This window comes from Thermothielavioides terrestris, chromosome 1, assembly GCF_000226115.1.
Source record: "Thermothielavioides terrestris NRRL 8126 chromosome 1, complete sequence".
Classification (NCBI taxonomy): domain Eukaryota; kingdom Fungi; phylum Ascomycota; class Sordariomycetes; order Sordariales; family Chaetomiaceae; genus Thermothielavioides; species Thermothielavioides terrestris.
In genome coordinates this window covers 1,291,698-1,309,543 of record NC_016457.1, presented here as the reverse complement: position 1 = coordinate 1,309,543, position 17,846 = coordinate 1,291,698, and the positions used below count along the sequence as shown (strand labels likewise).

Here is a 17,846-nt window from a genome sequence, read left to right as displayed (position 1 = left end):
GACAACTGGTGCGCCGGGTCGAGCGGACGAAGACCGGAGCAGCAATCTCGCGAGCGAGTGTGTGGATCTGGGGAATGTGCAAGTGAGAGGGACAGCCTGAACCCGAGACCACGATAGACCGCCGAAATCGAAGGAAGCTATTTTTTTTTTTCATCGCCTCAACCGCTTCCATCCAATCCGGTCTCGCAGTGCAAGGGTTACAGTGGGGGTCGCCAGCCTGGGTCTTGGCGCGCGGCTGCAGGGGCACATTAGCCGAGAGAAGAGCAGCCCCACCCGCGACCCCGAGATCCCGACCGAAACACCCGGGTTGGGCCGAACCTGGGACGGAAAGTGCCCGGTCCCTGGGTTTGTGCAGAGGCGGCTTCACACTACGCTACATCACTACACGACATAACTACTGTGTACAAACTCACTACTGCGAAGTGTCCGAGCGGCTTGAACTCAGATATCCAGGGCACTCAATACTCGCTGGCATCAAATGAACTGGAGCCTGGCAGTGAGAGCTCAGCAGAGCATTCCAGCCCAGGGTCCGCGACGAGCAGCCCCGACCACAGTCATCTTTCCACAAACTTCATCTCATCAGTGATAAAAGCATTTCATCTACCGTCTGTACTGCTAACCCCCCATATCTGCGAGAGTGCCAAACGAACCGCCCCAACAATGCCTAAGCGAAGCACCTGGTTTCCCAAGCTGCCCAGGGGCTAAAAAAAAGAAGACGAAGAGAAAGAAAAAAAGAGAAAATAAACAGAGAGATTCCGCCGCCAGCATGACCTGAAGCGAAATAATACTGATACATGTAGCCCTCTATACCGCATGCCCCTCCTTAGGGTTGCTCCGTAACCGAACCCCCCCCCCTCAAGACGCCATGCTGCCATGCCGCTGGATGCCTTTTTCCCTTGGGTATTCAGCCATGACCACCACCCCTAGTATTACCTTAGTCCCAGTGCAAGTGTACCTGACCCTAACGCCTCCCTCCAGAAAGCCTCCCGCCAGTTCCCCGAAGCTGTCTCGCAGACATGATGTTATTCATCGGCTCTCGAAACCCATGAAAGGTGGGTAACCGAGGCGATCCGTCCAGAGGGGGAAAATGAAAAGTTCGTCCGTAAGTCTCATTAATTCGTCATGAGCATCCCCCCAGCTTGCTGCTGTTGGTTGCTCTTCGCCGTTTTCTAGTCGTGGTGATCTATGGGTCGTGTCAACGTGAGTCCCGGCTCTCTGGCCAGACCAGTGCCGTGGACAGCCAGTGCTGTGCCGGCATGTTTCCATGTAGGAAGCAGGTCCAGGCGACGTGGGACTCGTTGTGTACCCAGTGCGCAGAACAGGTTCGTCGTGAGCTGAGCGACAGCGACAGCGAGCCTCAAACATACCCCCCGCGTCGCCATTCCGAAGCGGGTGCGAATACACCACGGCAAAGAGACCTTGCGGCCGAGGTAATCCGCCAGAATCGCAGAGAAAGAGAAAATACGCAACGACAATAAGCGCCAGGCAAAATAAAGAAAGGGACAAAAGATCGCCGAACGGCAAGTGTTGGCCGCGCTTGGACGGAGATGTGCTGTTGTGTAATGCATACGCGCAAAGACAAGGCCGGTGTGATCGAGGGCCGCATCATGTGGGTTCTGCCCCCAGGAGGGCCTGCTTAGGCCGTGATCGGAATGGGGTTGTCGACCACCGGGAATGGGCGGCCAATGCGGTCGTCGACGAGAAGAGACGACGGCTCCAGTTGAGCAGCCTTACCAGCATAAAGCTGAGCCAAGGTGACTCCGCTGGCAATCTTGCTCTCAATAAAAGTCGAGGAATGTTTGTACTTCGGCGTCGCGTACTTGTCGTAGACGGCGCTGTGATGCTTGCCGGGATATTGGCAGCATTCAAACAGCATATTTATGAGCGGCTTGAGCTGGCTGAATGTGTAGCCGGAGTAGTGGACATGAGAAGGAGTCTGGAAAACAGAAAAAGAAAATTAGCATTCGCGAACTGTGGACGCACACACACACACGGCATACTTACCCAGCCACCCTTGCCCAAGAAGAGACGGGAAATGCAGTGCGCCCCGGCGGCGAGGAAGCTGGGAGGACTGCTGACGAAGCGCTCGTCCATGATGGTGATCTCCAGGAAGTACTTGGCCAGGGTGCGCGTCTCCAAGTCGTACTCATCCGCCTTGCTGATACGGCGAAGGAAGCTCATGGGTCCCGGCCAGCCAAGCTCGAACTGCAGCATGCTCAGCATGAAACGCTCGGCCTTCTGGATCTCGTCGACGGTGTAGCCAGAATCAACCATGTAGACGATCTCTTGAACCGACGGACAGTTGATCTCTTCGTACTTGGCCGCCACGAGAAGCGCGGTCGCGCCAACAAGCTGCAGCTTTCCCAGGGAGACGACCTTGACCGAGAGGAAGCGGTCAATGTAGTTGACCGCCAGGAAGAGGGTTTCGGGCAGCAGACAGAATCGATGGTGTACTTGGACCAACCAGTCCATGAGGACGGACCGCATGGACCACTGAATCTCTGTCTGGATGTCCATGTAGTGAGGGTTCGGAAGCATTTGGGCCTGCGGGCGTGAGTCAGCTTCAGCAGGGAGGATTGATCGGGAGCAAGAACAGGAAACAGCGGGGGGAAAGAAGGAAGGCTACCTCTAGTTCCCTCATGTATGCGAAAATCTCGTCGCTGTACTCGGTCACCATGCTGACGTCCCATGCGTCCTCTTCGATCTCATACTCCGTCTGGTGCTCCAACACGTAGGCCTTCGCCCTCTCGAGCTCTTCTTGGGCGCTCGCCGTGACACTCGGTGCAAGCATTGTCGTCGGGCCGCTCCCGGTGTTATCGCCGAGCGACCGGTAGGAGTGCGCCGTGGTGTATCCCTGCTCGTCGTAATACTCCTGCTCCTCTTCCTCGTCCCAGTACTCCTCTGATTCCGGCGCCACGGGGAGCTCGGGAAGTGCTTTGGGGGAGCGGGGAGCCTCAGATATCCGGGAGGGCTGCATCGCCTGGTCGTAGTCGGCGAGGTAGAGGCTGTTGTATTCCATGCGCTTCACTTCTGCCAGAGCGTCGCGGACGGCGCCGTCAATGACGGCGTCGGACAACTGTTCGACAGCGTCCTCGTAGGCCGCTTCCGTTACGTTGTCGTCGACATCACTCTCGCCGCTCGGATCAATCGCGCCGTCCGTTTTGGACACGACCTTATTTTGTGTGTGCCGGATGCTCTGCTGGTCGGCTCGGAGCACCGGCTGGCTCTTGTAATGGCGCGGGTCCTTGACGGGCTTGACTACGAGGACGGCCATGTCGTCGACCGGAGACGCTGCGTCGCGACGGACGTTCAATTTTTGGTCGTACCGATCGTCTTCGTGCGTGGTTGTCGCCTTTTTGGACGCCCCATTCCTCATCGGAGGCTGGGCCAGAGACGCGCCGCGGGGGCCCAAGTTCGCAGCTTGCAAAGGAGCGCTCGGCTGGGACTTGGTGCTGTTGCTGATGCCCTTGGATGTGGTAATGGTTCGCGACCGCGCTTCGTGGGGGCCGACCTGCTTATTGTCCTTTCTGTCCACTCGGGTGTCGCGAACGCTGACTAGGGCGGCCGGCTTGGCGCGAGCCTTGACGGCGTCCTTGTCAATGGGCTTGCCGGCGAGGTCGACCGCGCGGGTTCTAGCTGTGTTGCTCACATCGCCGAAGGCGGTGCGCTTGGGAGGGGCGTTGAGGGCGCCGGCGGCGGTTGTGGTGGTCAGGTTGCCAGTGGACTTGTGGCGGTGATGCATGGAATCTTTCGCGGGGAATATATTCTCGTTGCCGGCGGCGGTCGCTGCGGCGCGCGGTGGGCGCTGGGGCTACGTGCGTGTCACGGTTAGTTTGCTGCTGCAGAGTTCAGGCATGGAATAGGTAGTATGTTGGTGGAAAGGTTAGGTAGGTAGGTAGGCAGGCAGGTAGGTAGGTAGGTAGCTGCTGCGAACAGCGATTTCCGGATGAAATCCGCCACGAGGACCGACAAGAGGTGGATCATGTGGAAATCCACTGGGAGAGAGACTTGGGAACGGAAATGTTACCTTTGCGTCCATCTTGCAGGATGAGGCCTAGGCAATGTTGATAGACTGTGCTGGGGCGAATATGACGCTCAACCTCGAATAAATGGCCACGCGCGAAACGAATAAAGTTGCAGCCCGCCTGCGAGTGACTTCGGCTGACTGTCGGCTGGGCGTTGCGGCGACAGAGGCGGGTAGGTGGTGATGCTGGTGGAGAGAGGTCGACTGCGGATCTGAGAGTTCGCGCTGCTGCTGAATTGCGGCGGCCACTGATGCGGGCCGCGGTGCAACGAAGCTGGTCAGTGTCTCTGGTCGAAAGGCGTGCTGCGAGGCTCTCGAGTGTGCAGAGCGAGGATCAGCACGTCGGATCGACCTGGCGGATAATCGCTGTGTTGCAGCCGACAGAAGCAGGAGAAACCGCAGCTCGGCAGAGTGATCTGTAGGGTCGGGCGCTGGAAGGGAAACAGCGCGCGTCGCAACTAGCGCTCGCCGGCATGCATTGGGGAAGGATGGCAGATAGACGAGTAATAGCGATCGATGCGCTCTCTGCAGCCCTTGTGGGTGGAAAAGGGAAGGGAACTGCGAGCAATTCGCCGCGCCAGACTTTTTGAGGGAGGTTGTGCCCTGGCGAGTTCCTGCGCTGCGCTGCGCTGCTCTTTCTGTTTACGTCGGGGATATGCCTGGGTAAACACACTCGTGGGGCGCGGTGTGTTGGCCCGTGCGCGCCTGCCGCCGTTGCTTGGTGGTTGTGCCGGGCCCCATTTATCCCGAGCTCTGCTCGACATGACGTAATCCCACTCCGTTGCTCGCATTTTCGGTGCGCGGCGTCGCGTCAACTGAGAAGGCCATCATCCAGGCCAATTAGTTGCAGGTGCATGCGCTCTGGACATATTACCAGATCAATTGCCAATGTGCGACTCTAATGACTTCATACACCAATTCCACCCAGCTTTTCTGCAAGGTTTTGTCTTTTGTGGCCTGGGACGCAGGTCGTTGCAAAAGTTCGACTCCGGTTGCCGAGGCGCGACCAGTTGCGCACCCGAAGCCAAGCTTGTCGCGTTATCACGTGAGAGTCTGCAGCCAGTTCGGTGGACGCTCCGTCTGCAGCCCCGCGAATGCAACCGCCGTGATTCCTGCTCAGTTTCTTTTCCCCGAGATACGGTGCCTCATGTCGTTCTTCCAGTAATCAGCCGAAAGCGTCAATTCGACGAGTTGCGATGGAATTGCTTCCGCTGTTTCAAACCCCTCGAGATGGCAAAATGCCGATCTCGCGCAGCACGCTCCAGTGGGGCCGACCGTTCTTGGAAGCCCAGCGAAAACGAAACTGACCAGTGAGGTGGCTGGCGCAGCATGCGACAAAGCGCGATGTTTTGATGTTTTGGACAGAAAGGGCGCCTGCGACGCGACCACTGGGCTGCTTTCAATCATGCACGGACGGTACATCGAACACCCGGCGGTGCCCTTTTTCGGAGGGATGGGTGCAATCCTGGGCCGGGCTTTCCGAGACGACTCGACTGATAGTTCCGTCGAGCGCTTTCCAGCTCCAACATGGAAGTCCTCCGACTCTCTGTTTCCTGATCCTTACCCCCGGGTGCCAACTCAGTTGCTGCAGGCCCAGCCTTCTCGGCCGAGGGCACCTCAATGTCTCTGTTCCGCCCGGCGCTGCGACTTCGTCCGCAGCCGGCGACGAGGTTCGCAATCCATACAACAAGATGTGATCTTACCTGATGTCTTTCTTCAATTGTGCGATTGCCCACCGCCTGGCGAACTGTGATGCGCATACCTAGACTCACCTATCGGCTCTGCGGGGGTGGTCTGTTGCTTCCGTCATCTGTCGCTCTGGTCGGGCAGCGTTGCTGCTCAACTCTGCGCGGGCCTACCCCGCCTACATGACACTTCGGCAGAAAGCGGAGACCAGAGAAGATCAGGCCAAAAGAAGTAGAACCGAGAATGAACAGGCTTTTTCCTACCCCATGTCCAACTCGAAAACCGGGCCAGCATGCTCGTACTTGGTATGGCCAGGCTCTGCTTCAATTTACTTTGCGACAAAGCCGGGATGTCGAGAGACGCATGTTGCAGATCGGCAAAGTCGCATCGAGAACCAACGAGGGTGCCCACCTGCTCGTTGAGGATCGCCTCCCGGTGGACCGGCGGGCTCGCATGGCTTCGATTGCACGACGCCAAGTGCATTGGAAGCACGCAACCTGTCCGGGTGGACGCCGCATGCCATCGAACACAGAACATGCGGGGCGACTGGGCCTCAAACTGAGGTGCCTCGAACCCGACAATCGTCTTATGTAAGGAGGTGGCCTTGATCCAGCGGTCGAGAACGCTGATTTGACACAGTTGTGTGCATTTGAAACTCGCTGCCAGCGCATCGAACCGCGGTCCCCGATCCTCCGCCGCTTTTAGGCCGCTGGCAAGCAAAGCTGCGCGACGCCGTCCAGCTGCTTTCTTGTTCCACGCAGCATTGAATGAGGTATTCGCAGGGAACACCGGCGACTACTCAACCGTCCTTCTTACGCCATTTACTGACCTAGGCAGGCGGCCAAGGCGACGTGACCTCCGCTGAGTTCTTCATGTCCCCTACCGCATTGAATTTGGCGTGGCTGGCGTCCCAGGGAAGCTCACCATGGGCCGCCCCAGCCCGCGATTGGTTGTTGAACAGGCCCCTTGGCCGCGGCGGCCTGAAGGTCGGGTCGCCTGTTCAGGCGGAATCTGATCCAGTCACTCGATGCAATACTGCTGTACATACACCATAGCATCGGTCATGGTTCCTGGACTCTAAACTCAACGTGATTGCCAGCAGGGCTAGCACCACAAGCAGCGTTCTCTGGCGCAGTTACCCATGAGCTGGGCCATTACATTGCGCAGTAGCTGAACGTAAACTGAGGACATTCACTACTGCCATTACCGTGTATGTCCGTGGCGCACACAGTACTCTGTGCGAAGTTCTCAGCTTTCTTCCTCAGCAGCAACGCCGCGCCGAAAAATGTCTGGAAAACAGAGGCAGTTTCATCGGTTACTATAATGCTTATATCGGGCGCACAATGGCTCCAACATTTCAGGCACTAGTCGCCAGCCAAAACTTGATCGTAGGCGGCGTTTAACCTCAGAGCGCCGCTGCCGGGGAACCAACCGTTGACTCATTCTCGCACTGTATGATCCCACTGTCGCAATCTCTCGAGCAACATGTCGTCGTGGACTGCTGAGCATGCTGGTGGGCGCTGCGCAAATGCCACGACGGAGCAATAAATAGGTATCTACTCAGTAGTTGCCTGTGGTAATTTGTTTGCGATCTGTACTGCTCAGCGGAGATACCAGAGTCGCTTCCTACTGTTTGGATAGGGCGGTAGGTAGAAGCCACGGGCACACCGTAACAGTGCGAACATTAGTTACCTGGTAGGAAACAGATGACGCCCATGCCCTCTGCTTACCCTATCCTTCAGTCGCTGGCAAATGGTCCCAATGGCAGCGCTTGCGGTAGCCGGCCACCCACTGGTAGATATGTGGCCCTTCATGTGCACTTGGAGGAGGTTGCTGGACATCGGTCGCCCGACTACTAAGCAGAGGTAGGAAGGCTTGAGTGTGGAAGAAGCTTGCGGGCTGGATCGCAGCGGGCCGACGCAAGCGCTGAGTGGACGTTGGGCCGTGCTAAAACCGTGCTAATGACTAGATCCACACCTGAGACCGAAAAGCAGCGTGCCCGAGATCAGGAAGAAAGCAAAATGAGAGAAAGAAAAGAGAGTGCGTGAGAAGGGAAAGAAAAGAAAACGGTAACAGAGACGTAAACAGCGGCGAGGACTCCCTATCACGTTGTTCGCAGGTTGTGCGTACTCTGTTTTCGAGGGCGGATGCTGCGGGCGCCGCACCTGAACACAGTGTCGAGTCCGTCACACCGGGCGCAAGCCGTCCAGAGGAGGAGTTCTGAGTGCGATTCCGGGCATCTGCCTTTTTAGCAGATTCTTGCCGGTCCCTTCCACACAACACACCCACAGGACTTGGAATTGTTCAACTCGACCCGACAACCCCCTCCCTGACCCCTCTGGTAAGCGCTCGCCATCGCGCGCCTTACATCTTTTGCCAGGTCGCTTGCGCCTGTCCCCACGAGCGTGCTCGAAATCAGTTGGTTCGTCTGCGGCCGGGTCGCTCGCTGGTAACGCAGTCCAGGCCCGTCAGTGCGGCATTGTGTGCGCCGGGCGTGAGTCGACATCGCAGCCATTCCCAACCCGCACAACACCTGCCCCGACTTTTGGTAAGTTGTTTCGATACTCCTACTCAGTGCGACCGAGATGGCATATCACTGGCGCCCTTCACTGGTCCCCTTTCTCTTCTTGCAGTCGGCTCGTCTTGGTCGCGGTGCCGGTCTGAGCCTGCTTTCCATCCGCGGCGCTCGACGCCAGCACAAGCACCAGCACCACCGCTGCACTCTGTAGCAGGAGCAGCGCACCCAACACCTCCATCATACCCCCCCTTCTCGTCCATCACGGGCGGCATCGTCTCTCTCGGACCGCAGAACCACCCCCCCTCCGCACTGGACTTCGTCAATTCTAACGCCCGAGGCCTTGTCGACAGGATCCCTCGAACGCCGCTCGTGACGGCTGCGTGCGCAGCATCCACACACACAGACGCACACGTCCTGATCTTCTGATCGCCCAACGGTGCCTTCGAAGACGACGGTCTCGCCCAGACCACATCTCGCAGCTGGCGCCGTCTACTGGCCCGCGGACATCCCCTTCCTGGCTTCGTCGGCCTGGAATGGAATCGTTCGCCCGCCTACAGACCCGTCTTCCGCCGATTTCGACCGCCGCCGCCGCCGGGCTGCCCCGAGTTGACACCGCTCTAGGCACCGCCCTTTAAACCATACCCGTCGCCTGTACACGAGAAAGTCCGCCGGGGATCCGCAGAGCAAGCTGTTGCCGACATGGCCGCCACTGCCCCCAACGGAGCGGGCCCTGTGCCCCCGCGACCGCACAGCGATAGTGCGTCTCCTCGCGCCGCGTCAGTGCCCAAGACGGTTACATTCTCCCTCATTAAGCCCGTCAGAGCGCGCTTGCCTCTCCGCGTATCGATCTACCTCCATGATACGACGGACTCGATCATCACCACCGTCAAAAACTTTTACGGTCTCTATTCTGGCCCGGGCGTCTCGAAGGGCCTCAGTTTTGAAGACGAAAATGGTAACATCCTGATCGCACGCTACGAGAACTTCTCCGACGGCATGAACGTGAACGTGCGTGTCATCGAGGAGCCTTTGGGACCCGGATACCATGGTGCTCTCGGCGGCGACCAAGCTTACTACAACTCCGATGGGCACCTGCTTCAAGCGCCTCAAGCCGAGCATCACCCTTCCCGTCTCCCGGCCGGAGCTTCGCCCTTGCGCAGCCCATCACCGAACGGCGGACGTGGTCGCCGCAGCACCTCCGCGGGGGCCAACGCCGCTGGGACCAAGAAGGGTCGGTCCCGCTCGTCCAAGAATCGCACCCAGACGAACGGTGAAGCGCATCTCGACAGTTTTAGCGGGTACAGCAGCGGCGACGGTGCGTCCGGTTCATTTTCCAGCCGGACCAAGGAGCACCTTGGGAACACCGATATCAGCCTGGACAATATTGTGGAAGGGGGCCGCCGCAACCGCGCCAAGTTTGAAAGCTCGGTAAGCAGCCAGCTTCTTGGGCAGGCTTGATTGCGTCGCTGCCAGTCACTGACCGATATTGCGCCTCTCAGGAACTGCCTTTGTTTGCGCCCAATCTTATGCCGGCGGCTACGTCGAACCCTTCGATTTCTCCGGCCCGTCGGATGGACCCTCATCGCAACTCACTTCCCTTCCTGTACTCCGGTCAACACGCCTTCAGCAACCCACACCCTCTCCCCTCCCCGCCCGGGCACGCTAATGGCCATGCTGGCACGCATACCACTCCAGGAGCTGGCCATGGTCGTAATCGTGGGAGCTTCGGGCACGCAGTCGGGCAAGGAGTCGGCCCCGGCAATCAATTGATGGCCACCCCTGACCCGACTGTGGGCAGTTCTAATATGTCGGAGGAGGACAAGGATGTAGCGATGCAGCTTATACGCCTGTGCGGCGGACCATCTCAGGCTCGCCGCTCAGGCTCAGCGATGGATGACACGTTCAGCGGTAGAGCCGATGCCGCTTCCTCCGTGGGCGCGACCAGCGACGCAGGGAGCTCCAGCGAGGACGAGGAGCCCGCCGCGCGCCGACAGAAGCTCGACTCCTCTGGAAACCACAAAAGAATGTTCGGCACTACAAGCAGCCACTTTGCTGGCCCCAAAGACAGTGCTGAAGCGAGTGCCGACGAGAGCGAAGGTTCGGACGGCGCTGAGAAGGGCACAATGGCCGCGTCCGGGAAGAACCGGAAACTCAAGGCCAACACTCTGAGCGGTGCCAAGGCCCGCGCGCAGTCGTCGCCCAAGATGAAGGCCTCCAAAGTCTCGAAACCAAAGGTCAAGAAGACGCCAAGCGCTACGGTTCCCATGACCCCAGCTTCGCTCCCTGCCTCGCGGAAGCCGTCGGTTGCTTCCAACCCGGCCTTTTCGTTAGGCCCGGGCGAGGAGGAGCAGCCCGACCTGTCTACTAAACCTCGCTGCCAACGGTGCCGGAAGAGTAAGAAGGGCTGCGACAGACAGAGGCCTTGTGGCAGATGCCGTGACGCCGGTATTCCCGCGGAATTATGCATCAGCGAGGACGAGGGCAACGGCCGCAAGGGCCGATACGGTCGGCACATGGGGGTGCCCATCAAGCGGGAAGATATGCCGCCTCCGGCCCCGGCCTTACTCCCCGCCGCGCCGGTCGGCGCTGATATGGGCGCCTTGGCGGCTACCGCCAACCCTGCGGGACCCGCAGCAGTCGACAAGAACAAAAAGCGCAAGAGGTAGACAGTCGAGAGGCGTGACACGCCTGCTGCTGCCCTCTTCACGAACCGCTCTCAATGGACGCAACATGGCAAAAGAAGTCTCGGGTCGCTGATCTTTTCAACGCTTGATGACTTTTTCGTCTTGGAAAAGGCCGGGGCTTCTCCACCAGCCTTGGAGAGACCGTCTTGAACACACCAACGAAACGAAGATTATCCCAGGACATCCTCTGCCGCCGTCGCTGCCTGGAATGGGGGAGGCAAAAATCCATGGTCCGTCAACCAACCGCCACCTCTCCCCAACCCCCGTCGACGTCTCCACCCCTTGAAATTCGAAGGTTATGCACCTCAACATAAACCAAAAAGGCTACGCAACGCTACAAGTAGGGGAGTAGGGAGTTTTCAGTCTTTACCGGACGCTCTGTTTTCGCACGCCTGCTTCTCCCGTTTCGCCGCTGTCAATGCCCTATTTCTTTCATCAAAATTCGGAAGCTCCCTCCCCTTCCTTGCGTGGGAAAAAAACGGGATGCCCAAAACAAACGACGAGTATTTCGACGAGGCGCCGTAGCAATGCGACTACAGTACTCAGCGGGCACACCGAAGGCCAGTGTGTCGCCTGGCAACCGTCAATATCGACAACACACACAAGTACTATTCTTCGTCTTTTCTGATCGAAAGGTACACAGTCATTCACCTCTCTCGGATGGGCGCTGGAAGGGGGTTGCTTTCCCGGGGCGTGGGCTCGTTGCGCCGGGGGCGGAGTCGGAAGCAGGAGTTGATGGGATCGGAGGAAATGGTGGTATCCTGATAAGAGAGAGGTCAGGAGGAGGAGAAAACTCGGCAACGGGTCATCGCAGTGGTGGCCCTCTCTTTGCTTTGTTTACGCTCGCGCTCTGGGTCTTTTTCTCCATTTCTGTTTGTGTGTCTCGGCGCCGTGATCTTTTTGGAGTTGGGTCGATTGTCGCTCTGTTCGCTATGGTGTCATCTCGGGTCTGCTTTCCTTCGCGAACTTCGGGTTGTTTTTAAACATTGTTCTTGTCACGTCTTGCTGGCTTTATCCTTTTTTTTTTTCCCTTTCCCGCCCTGCTGCCGCGGGTAGGCAAAAAAGAGGATGGATCTACAAGCGAAGTGCATGGGAATGAGGACGGGACAAAGGTTGATACTGCGGTTCTCGAAGCCCTTGCGGGTGGCCTTCTTCGTCTCTCGGTCAAGTACCGGAGTCACGCAGGTACTCGGCATGGGCTTCTTGGCCTTCAGAAACACGCCCAATATCTAAAGGTTTCCTACGATTGCTTGCGGGCCCAACCCCCCACAAGAAGCGACAGATCGTGCATCAGTCCCGTACCTTGGTGGGTGACGGGCCCTTAGTCGCCCTACCCGTATTTGCCGTATTTGCCGCGTTTGGCCAAAATCAAAGTGCGACTGCACACCTTACCCATGCATGGCATCGCGCAATTGCGTTTCGGTGTCAGACACCGCGCCCGGATTTGCCCTTCGCGAGCCGCCAGCCGCGGCGGCTAGCAATCCCCAGACTTGGCGCGCCTCATCTTGTGCGTCCGGTCTGCAGTGCTGATTGACGGTTTTTTTTTTTTTTTTTTTTTTTTTTGCGCGCTTCACTCAGATCAAGAAAAAAAATCAGTTCATTTGCCTGAATTATTTCCCGCACCACAGAGGAATGAAATGGGGCATCAACTTTTTCATTCAGCCCGCTTTTGCTACCTTACCTATGTCGGAGGATTGATGATGAAATCCCTCTTTCCCAATCCATCCCATCAAAGGCCTAACATAAAACGGCGCTAGTCCAAACAAACTTTGGCGCTATCCCCGATATGGTCTAGCATCAGCGGCAAGAAGTGGGGCCATGTCGCTCACTCTGGCGCTCGCCAGTTCATCAATCTCGAGATTCGATGGGGTTCTGTGCGTCCCGGTTTTGACACGGTGCTCAGTTCACGTGGAGATGATCTCATCTCGACAGCATCTGGCCACAGAGTCTGTTTACAGTTCCTACGTGAAATGAAGAGAGAGGATTTGCACCGCGCAGGCAGCAGGTCCTTGTTATTTTTTAGCTTCCAACTGACGCTATGAATTGCAGGCTGTCATGATCTGCACACTAGTTACATGCGCTGTGTCCTGCCGGCTGGCAATGGGGCGCGGTGGGGCGCTGCGCTGCCTTCCCTTTCCGATCAGGATGAGGCGAAAGCGTGTTACGTCATTGGCTGGACGGTGCGGCGGCCCTTGTTTGGTGCCGCTTTTTCCCGCCGCGCGGGGCGGGGCGGGGCGCGCCTGGCGGGTGCGGGCAGCTGGCGGGCGGCATTCTCGGTGTGCGAATCCGTACTGTGTAGTGTATGCATCCGTACATCCGTAAGGTATGGATTGCTTCCGTACACTACTGTGGTGGTGTAGTATCATTAAAGGGATTGGGGCTGGTTTGGCGGTCTGGCTGGGTCGGGTGCGTTGAGTGCCTGATTTGAATTTTTTTTGGGCGGGGTCGTTGTTGCCAAATGGTTGGGCTCCCATGCCCGTTGAGCGTGTTGTTATTGCGATTACGCCAGGCTGGTGAGCTGTCGCGCGCTCACCGCTATTTTTACCGTCGTGCTGTTTTGAATAGCCACTCGAGACGTCGTTTTGATTTGCCAACCCCTCGAGACCCGCAACAGCGCAGTGACTCAGGCGCGTCCTTCCTTTGCGAAGACCGGGGTTATGGGTTTCGAAACAAAGCTGCTCGACAATCCATTTTTCACTGTTGCACACAGAATCTTCGCAGCCATGGCAACCAGTGTGGAGTTGCGCAAGGCCAAACCCGCTTTGATTACGGAATAGGTGGACACAAATCGCCGAGTGGTCGGCATCACAAAATTTTTTTCAAGGTCCAGTTGAATCTGTCACCCCGTCGCGATGGGAACGAACGGATTCTGCACCTCGCTGGATCTGGGTGCATCGGCGCTATCAGGGCACGCGGCAATTCGATGCAGCAGCAGCACCATGTTCCCTTGCCTTGCCGCAGCTGTCGCTTGTTCTTGGCTGTTGGCACTCTACAGGTAAGTGGAGACGAGTGCAGTTCTGCCGATCATTTTCCCGGTCTTTGGGCAACTTGGACCGGATGGGTCCGGTCGTCGGCTCTTGGCCGCCATCGGCCTGGCACCCGTGGGTTCGCTGGGCTCTAGCCGGCGCGCAAGTCGGGTATGGGGTGCTCGGTCGATCTCGCGTGCCGCGCTTCTCGAAGGGTGGCGTCTTACTGCGTACGGATCCGTCTGGCTTGCAGCTCGGCTCTGCTGTTTTAGCTGTCGCGCAGCCGGATCGCGGATTGCGGATTGTGCAGCGGATAGCGGGGAAAGCAGCGCCGGGCCGCGATTCGCCGTCGGGAAGCACCCGTGGGCATCGGCTTGCATCGGGCTGGCTCCACCGGAAAGGCGTGTCCATGACATCTGCGGGTCTGGAGGGGCGGGCGATGTCGGCGGAAATAAGGCCGGGTGTAGACTCGGCCGGTGCCGTTTTACCGGCCTCGCAGTGGGCTTGAAAGGAGGGAGGAGATGGACCCCACGAACTTGGTCGGGTAGGGATTTCGAGCTCAACACCACTGCGATGGGCTCTCTTCGTCACGTCGACTTTGTGCTGTCGTGAGAGCTCCAAGTTCGACTCGAGGCTGAAGAAGATACGCGGATTCCCGGGATTCTGCGTCTGAAATGGCCGCTGAACCCGATACCGAGAAGGGTCACCCAGCGAGCAGGACGCCTTCACAGCCCGACGACGCTGAGGATGCTGGCCGCGCGCCCAGAGAAGAGTTCCAGCCTCCAGACGGCGGGCTGTTCGCGTGGTCGCAGGTCTTGGCAGGCATCTTTATCAACATGCTGGCGTGGGGCTACCCGTCAACGTTTGGTGTATATCAACTCCACTACCGAGACACGCTCAAGCTGCCCGAATCGCAGATATCATGGATCGGTTCGCTGCAGGTCTTCCTGGCCTTCGCCATGTGCACCGTCTCCGGCCGGCTGGCAGATGCGGGATATGTCAAGTCGACCATCCTCGCCGGCTCGTTCCTCGTCGTGTTTGGGACCTTCATGACGAGCCTCTGCACCGAGTACTGGCAGATCTTCCTCGCCCAGGGGCTGTGCACCGGGCTGGGGCTGGGCATCATCTTCATGCCGCCGCTGTCTGTCATCAATTCCTATTTCGTGACGAAGCGGTCATCTGCCCTTGCCATCTCGGCGACGGGCACGGGACTGGGGAGTGTCGTCTTCCCGGCCACGATTCAGTATCTGATACCCCGGATCGGTTTCCCCTGGGCGGTCCGCTGCGCTGCCTTTGTGGCACTCTTCGTCTCAATTCTCGCGGTCCTGATATTACGACCGCAACTGAGGCCGAGGAAGTCGGGTCCATTGATTGAGTGGGATGCGTTCAAAGAAGGCCCCTACTTGCTGTACATACTCGGCGCCTTCCTCTTCTTCTGGGCGCTGTACTTTGGCTTCTTCTATGTGAGTGCCATCCACTCTGTATACATCAACTCCGCGCCTGTGTGCTCATGGCGAGCTAGATTAATGCCTACGCCCGCAACGTCATCCACTTCTCCACAACCGATTCGGTGCAGCTGCTGCTCATCACGAACGGCATGAGCGTCCCCAGCAGGCCCCTGGTCGGCTATCTCGCCGACCAGCACTTCGGGCCCATCAACCTCTACACCTTCCACACGTTGGTGCTGGGCTGCCTGATCTTCGCATGGACCGGCGTGACCACGCGCACGGGCATGTACGTGTTCGCCGTCTTCTTCGGGCTCGCCAACGGCGCCGCCCAGGGCTTGTTCGCCGGCTCGCTGGCCAGCCTGACCAAGGACCCCAGGAAGATGGGCACCCGGTTCGGCATGGTCTGCACCATCGTGGCGTTTGCCTCGCTCGCGGGGCCGCCGACGGCGGGCGCCATCATCGACAAGTCTGGCGGGCGTTACCTGTGGGCGCAGGTTTGGGCCGGGCTGGTGATCGTGCTAGCGGCCGTCACGATCGCCGCGGCGCGGTACGCGGTGACGGGGTCTAAGCTGTGGGTGAAGATCTGAGTGAGATAAAGGGATCTATCCCATTGGTGATAGATGGGTTAGCAATCTGAGACGTGCTTGGATTGGATATCCGTCTGGGAACGAGTCAAGTAAGACAAAACATGTCAAAGCCGATTGGGTCAAAAAGTTACTTGGGGTACAACAGCTAAAGGGCTTGTTCTTGCAAAGGAGCTGTCTAATACAGTTGTGTCGTGCTTCACCATCGTCATCCATCAAAACGGGTTCTCCTCATATGCCTTCTCGGCCTCGGCATACGCATCGTAGCCGTACAGGAACGGCTGGATCACCGGGCAGGTCCACCGGCTCGGAAACGGCCCCTTCAGCTCCTTGCCCAGCATGCTCAGCATCAGCGCATCCCGCTTTTCCTGCGCCTCGCCGTCCTCGAGATGCGAATCGTCCCGCTGCCGGAAGGTCTCGAGCTGGATCTTCCGCCCGCGCTCCATCCTCAGCTTCTGATACAACTTCGACACGCACGGCAGCTGCCGCGCCATGTCGGACTTCCGCACCCGCCCCAGCAGCGACCCCAGCACGGCGCCATCCTCGAGACTCGAGTTCGCCCCTTGCGCCAGATACGGCAGCATCGGATGGCAGCAGTCCCCCGCCATAAAGAAAGTCCCCTTCTCGTTGGCCCAATCGGGCAGCGCGTCCAGCCACATCAGCTTCCACTTATGCACCACGCCCTTGACCTGGCGCAGGAACCTCGTCAGCAGCGGATCCCAGCCCTCGAACCGCGCCCGCATCTCGTCCTTATCCCCCTCCGCCTTCACCACCCCGGGCGGCATGTCATCCGGACACAGCAACACCAGGTTGTACACCTCGCCCGCGCGCACCGAGTACCCGACGCAGTGCGCGCGCGGGCCGATCCAGAAGTGCACGGCCGGGCGGCGCACCCACGCGCGCAGCTCCTCGGCGTCCTCGCCCTCGAGCTCGTCGGCCCGGAGGGTGATCCGGTACGCCAGATCGCCCGTCAACACGGGCGGGCAGGCCCGCCCGACGAACTGCGGGCGGATCGCGCTCCACAGGCCGTCGGCGAGCAGCACCACGTCGCCCTGCACCGCGGCGCCGTCGCGCAGCCGCACGCGCGCGGCCTCGAAGTCGACCTGCACCGCCCGCGCCCCCAGCCGCAGCGCCACCCCCAGCTCCCCGCACCGCGCCACCAGCGCCTGCTGCAGGTCCACCCGGTGCAGGTCCCAGAAGGGGTGCCCGTCGTAGCGCGCGCGTACTTGCGCTTGCAGCGCCGGCTCGTGCGCCAGCAGCTTGGTGCCGTCGTACCGGTGTACGGAGAGGCTCTCGGGCACTGCGGCGAGTGGCGCGAGGGCGGGGGTCAGGCCCCAGGCGGAGAGGAGGCGTGTGCCGTTCGGGGTGATTTGGAGGCCGGCCTGGTGGTGGGGGGTTAGTAAGTGCGTGGTTTGTTTTGGGTAAGGTTGAGAATGGGAGGGAAGAAAAGAAAGAAGAGACGGGGTTCATGGCGTCGGTGTCGGCATTGTTTATGTATGCGCCTTTGGCTGTTGAGCGAAGATAAAAAGGGGCGGGTGTAGGAAAGCTAACTTACGCCAACCTCCTGCAACTCGTTGACCGCCTCCAGCACCGTCACCCTGTGCGCCGGGTTCGCCAGCTTGGTCGCCAGCGCCGCGCTCAGGCCTGCCAGGCCGGCGCCGATGACCACGAGGTGGATGCCCTCATCCGCGTTGGCTTGCTCACCCATCTTATATGCGGCGTTTGCAGCGTCGGTGCCTTCCAAGCTGCCGTTTCAGGCGGAGGGAGGGGAGGGCGGTTAAATTCAGTGCAAGATATGGAAGAATGGGACCTGCCACCGTCGACGTGTCTAGAATGGGTAAATCAGCATGTGAACAGTACAGCCAGCCAGGCTCCCCATTCCTGCCAACCCCATCTCGCGCTCGGCAGCCCGCACCGTGTATAAGTGCCGTGGCAT

At 59.0% G+C, this 17,846-nt stretch overlaps 5 protein-coding genes across 5 annotated transcripts; 2 read left to right on the top strand and 3 right to left on the bottom strand.

Moving 5' to 3' along the window:
- Window positions 1-1,500: 1,500 nt before the first annotated feature.
- Window positions 1,501-4,198, bottom strand: THITE_2106718 (uncharacterized protein). The gene is made up of 4 exons (XM_003648786.1): window positions 4,028-4,198; window positions 2,627-3,811; window positions 2,005-2,544; window positions 1,501-1,936 (listed from the first exon to the last, which is right to left on the bottom strand). Exons 1-4 carry the CDS (start codon window positions 4,037-4,039, stop codon window positions 1,637-1,639), a joined length of 2,037 nt encoding a protein of 678 aa, XP_003648834.1. The 5' UTR covers window positions 4,040-4,198; the 3' UTR covers window positions 1,501-1,636.
- Window positions 4,199-5,427: 1,229 nt separating this feature from the next.
- Window positions 5,428-6,775, bottom strand: THITE_2125155 (uncharacterized protein; the record flags this gene model as incomplete). The annotated part of the gene is made up of 6 exons (XM_003648785.1): window positions 5,428-5,665; window positions 5,728-5,763; window positions 5,797-5,842; window positions 6,043-6,335; window positions 6,635-6,706; window positions 6,759-6,775. 6 exons carry the CDS (start codon window positions 6,773-6,775, stop codon window positions 5,428-5,430), a joined length of 702 nt encoding a protein of 233 aa, XP_003648833.1.
- Window positions 6,776-8,825: 2,050 nt separating this feature from the next.
- Window positions 8,826-10,942, top strand: THITE_2106716 (uncharacterized protein). Its single transcript, XM_003648784.1, has 2 exons — window positions 8,826-9,656; window positions 9,728-10,942. Exon 2 carries the CDS (start codon window positions 10,034-10,036, stop codon window positions 10,892-10,894), a length of 861 nt encoding a protein of 286 aa, XP_003648832.1. The 5' UTR covers window positions 8,826-9,656; window positions 9,728-10,033; the 3' UTR covers window positions 10,895-10,942.
- A 3,527-nt stretch (window positions 10,943-14,469) lies between these two features.
- On the top strand, window positions 14,470-16,019 carry THITE_2106712 (uncharacterized protein). Its single transcript, XM_003648783.1, has 2 exons — window positions 14,470-15,341; window positions 15,401-16,019. Exons 1-2 carry the CDS (start codon window positions 14,553-14,555, stop codon window positions 15,911-15,913), a joined length of 1,302 nt encoding a protein of 433 aa, XP_003648831.1. The 5' UTR covers window positions 14,470-14,552; the 3' UTR covers window positions 15,914-16,019.
- A 106-nt stretch (window positions 16,020-16,125) lies between these two features.
- On the bottom strand, window positions 16,126-17,618 carry THITE_40924 (uncharacterized protein; the record flags this gene model as incomplete). Its single annotated transcript, XM_003648782.1, has 2 exons — window positions 16,126-17,292; window positions 17,466-17,618. The coding sequence occupies 2 exons, from the start codon at window positions 17,616-17,618 to the stop codon at window positions 16,126-16,128; spliced, it is 1,320 nt and encodes a 439-aa protein (XP_003648830.1).
- Between the last annotated feature and the right edge of the window lie 228 nt (window positions 17,619-17,846).

Coding starts and splice junctions, on each gene's coding strand:
- THITE_2106718 (XM_003648786.1), bottom strand. Junction 2,545..2,626: donor CATACATGAGGGAACTAGAG/GTAGCCTTCCTT, acceptor TCACGCCCGCAG/GCCCAAATGCTTCCGAACCC. Junction 1,937..2,004: donor TCTTGGGCAAGGGTGGCTGG/GTAAGTATGCCG, acceptor TCTGTTTTCCAG/ACTCCTTCTCATGTCCACTA.
- THITE_2106712 (XM_003648783.1), top strand. CDS start 14,553: ATGGCCGCTGAACCCGATACCGAGAAGGGTCACCCAGCGAGCAGGACG. Junction 15,342..15,400: donor TGTACTTTGGCTTCTTCTAT/GTGAGTGCCATC, acceptor ATGGCGAGCTAG/ATTAATGCCTACGCCCGCAA.
- THITE_2106716 (XM_003648784.1), top strand. CDS start 10,034: ATGTCGGAGGAGGACAAGGATGTAGCGATGCAGCTTATACGCCTGTGC.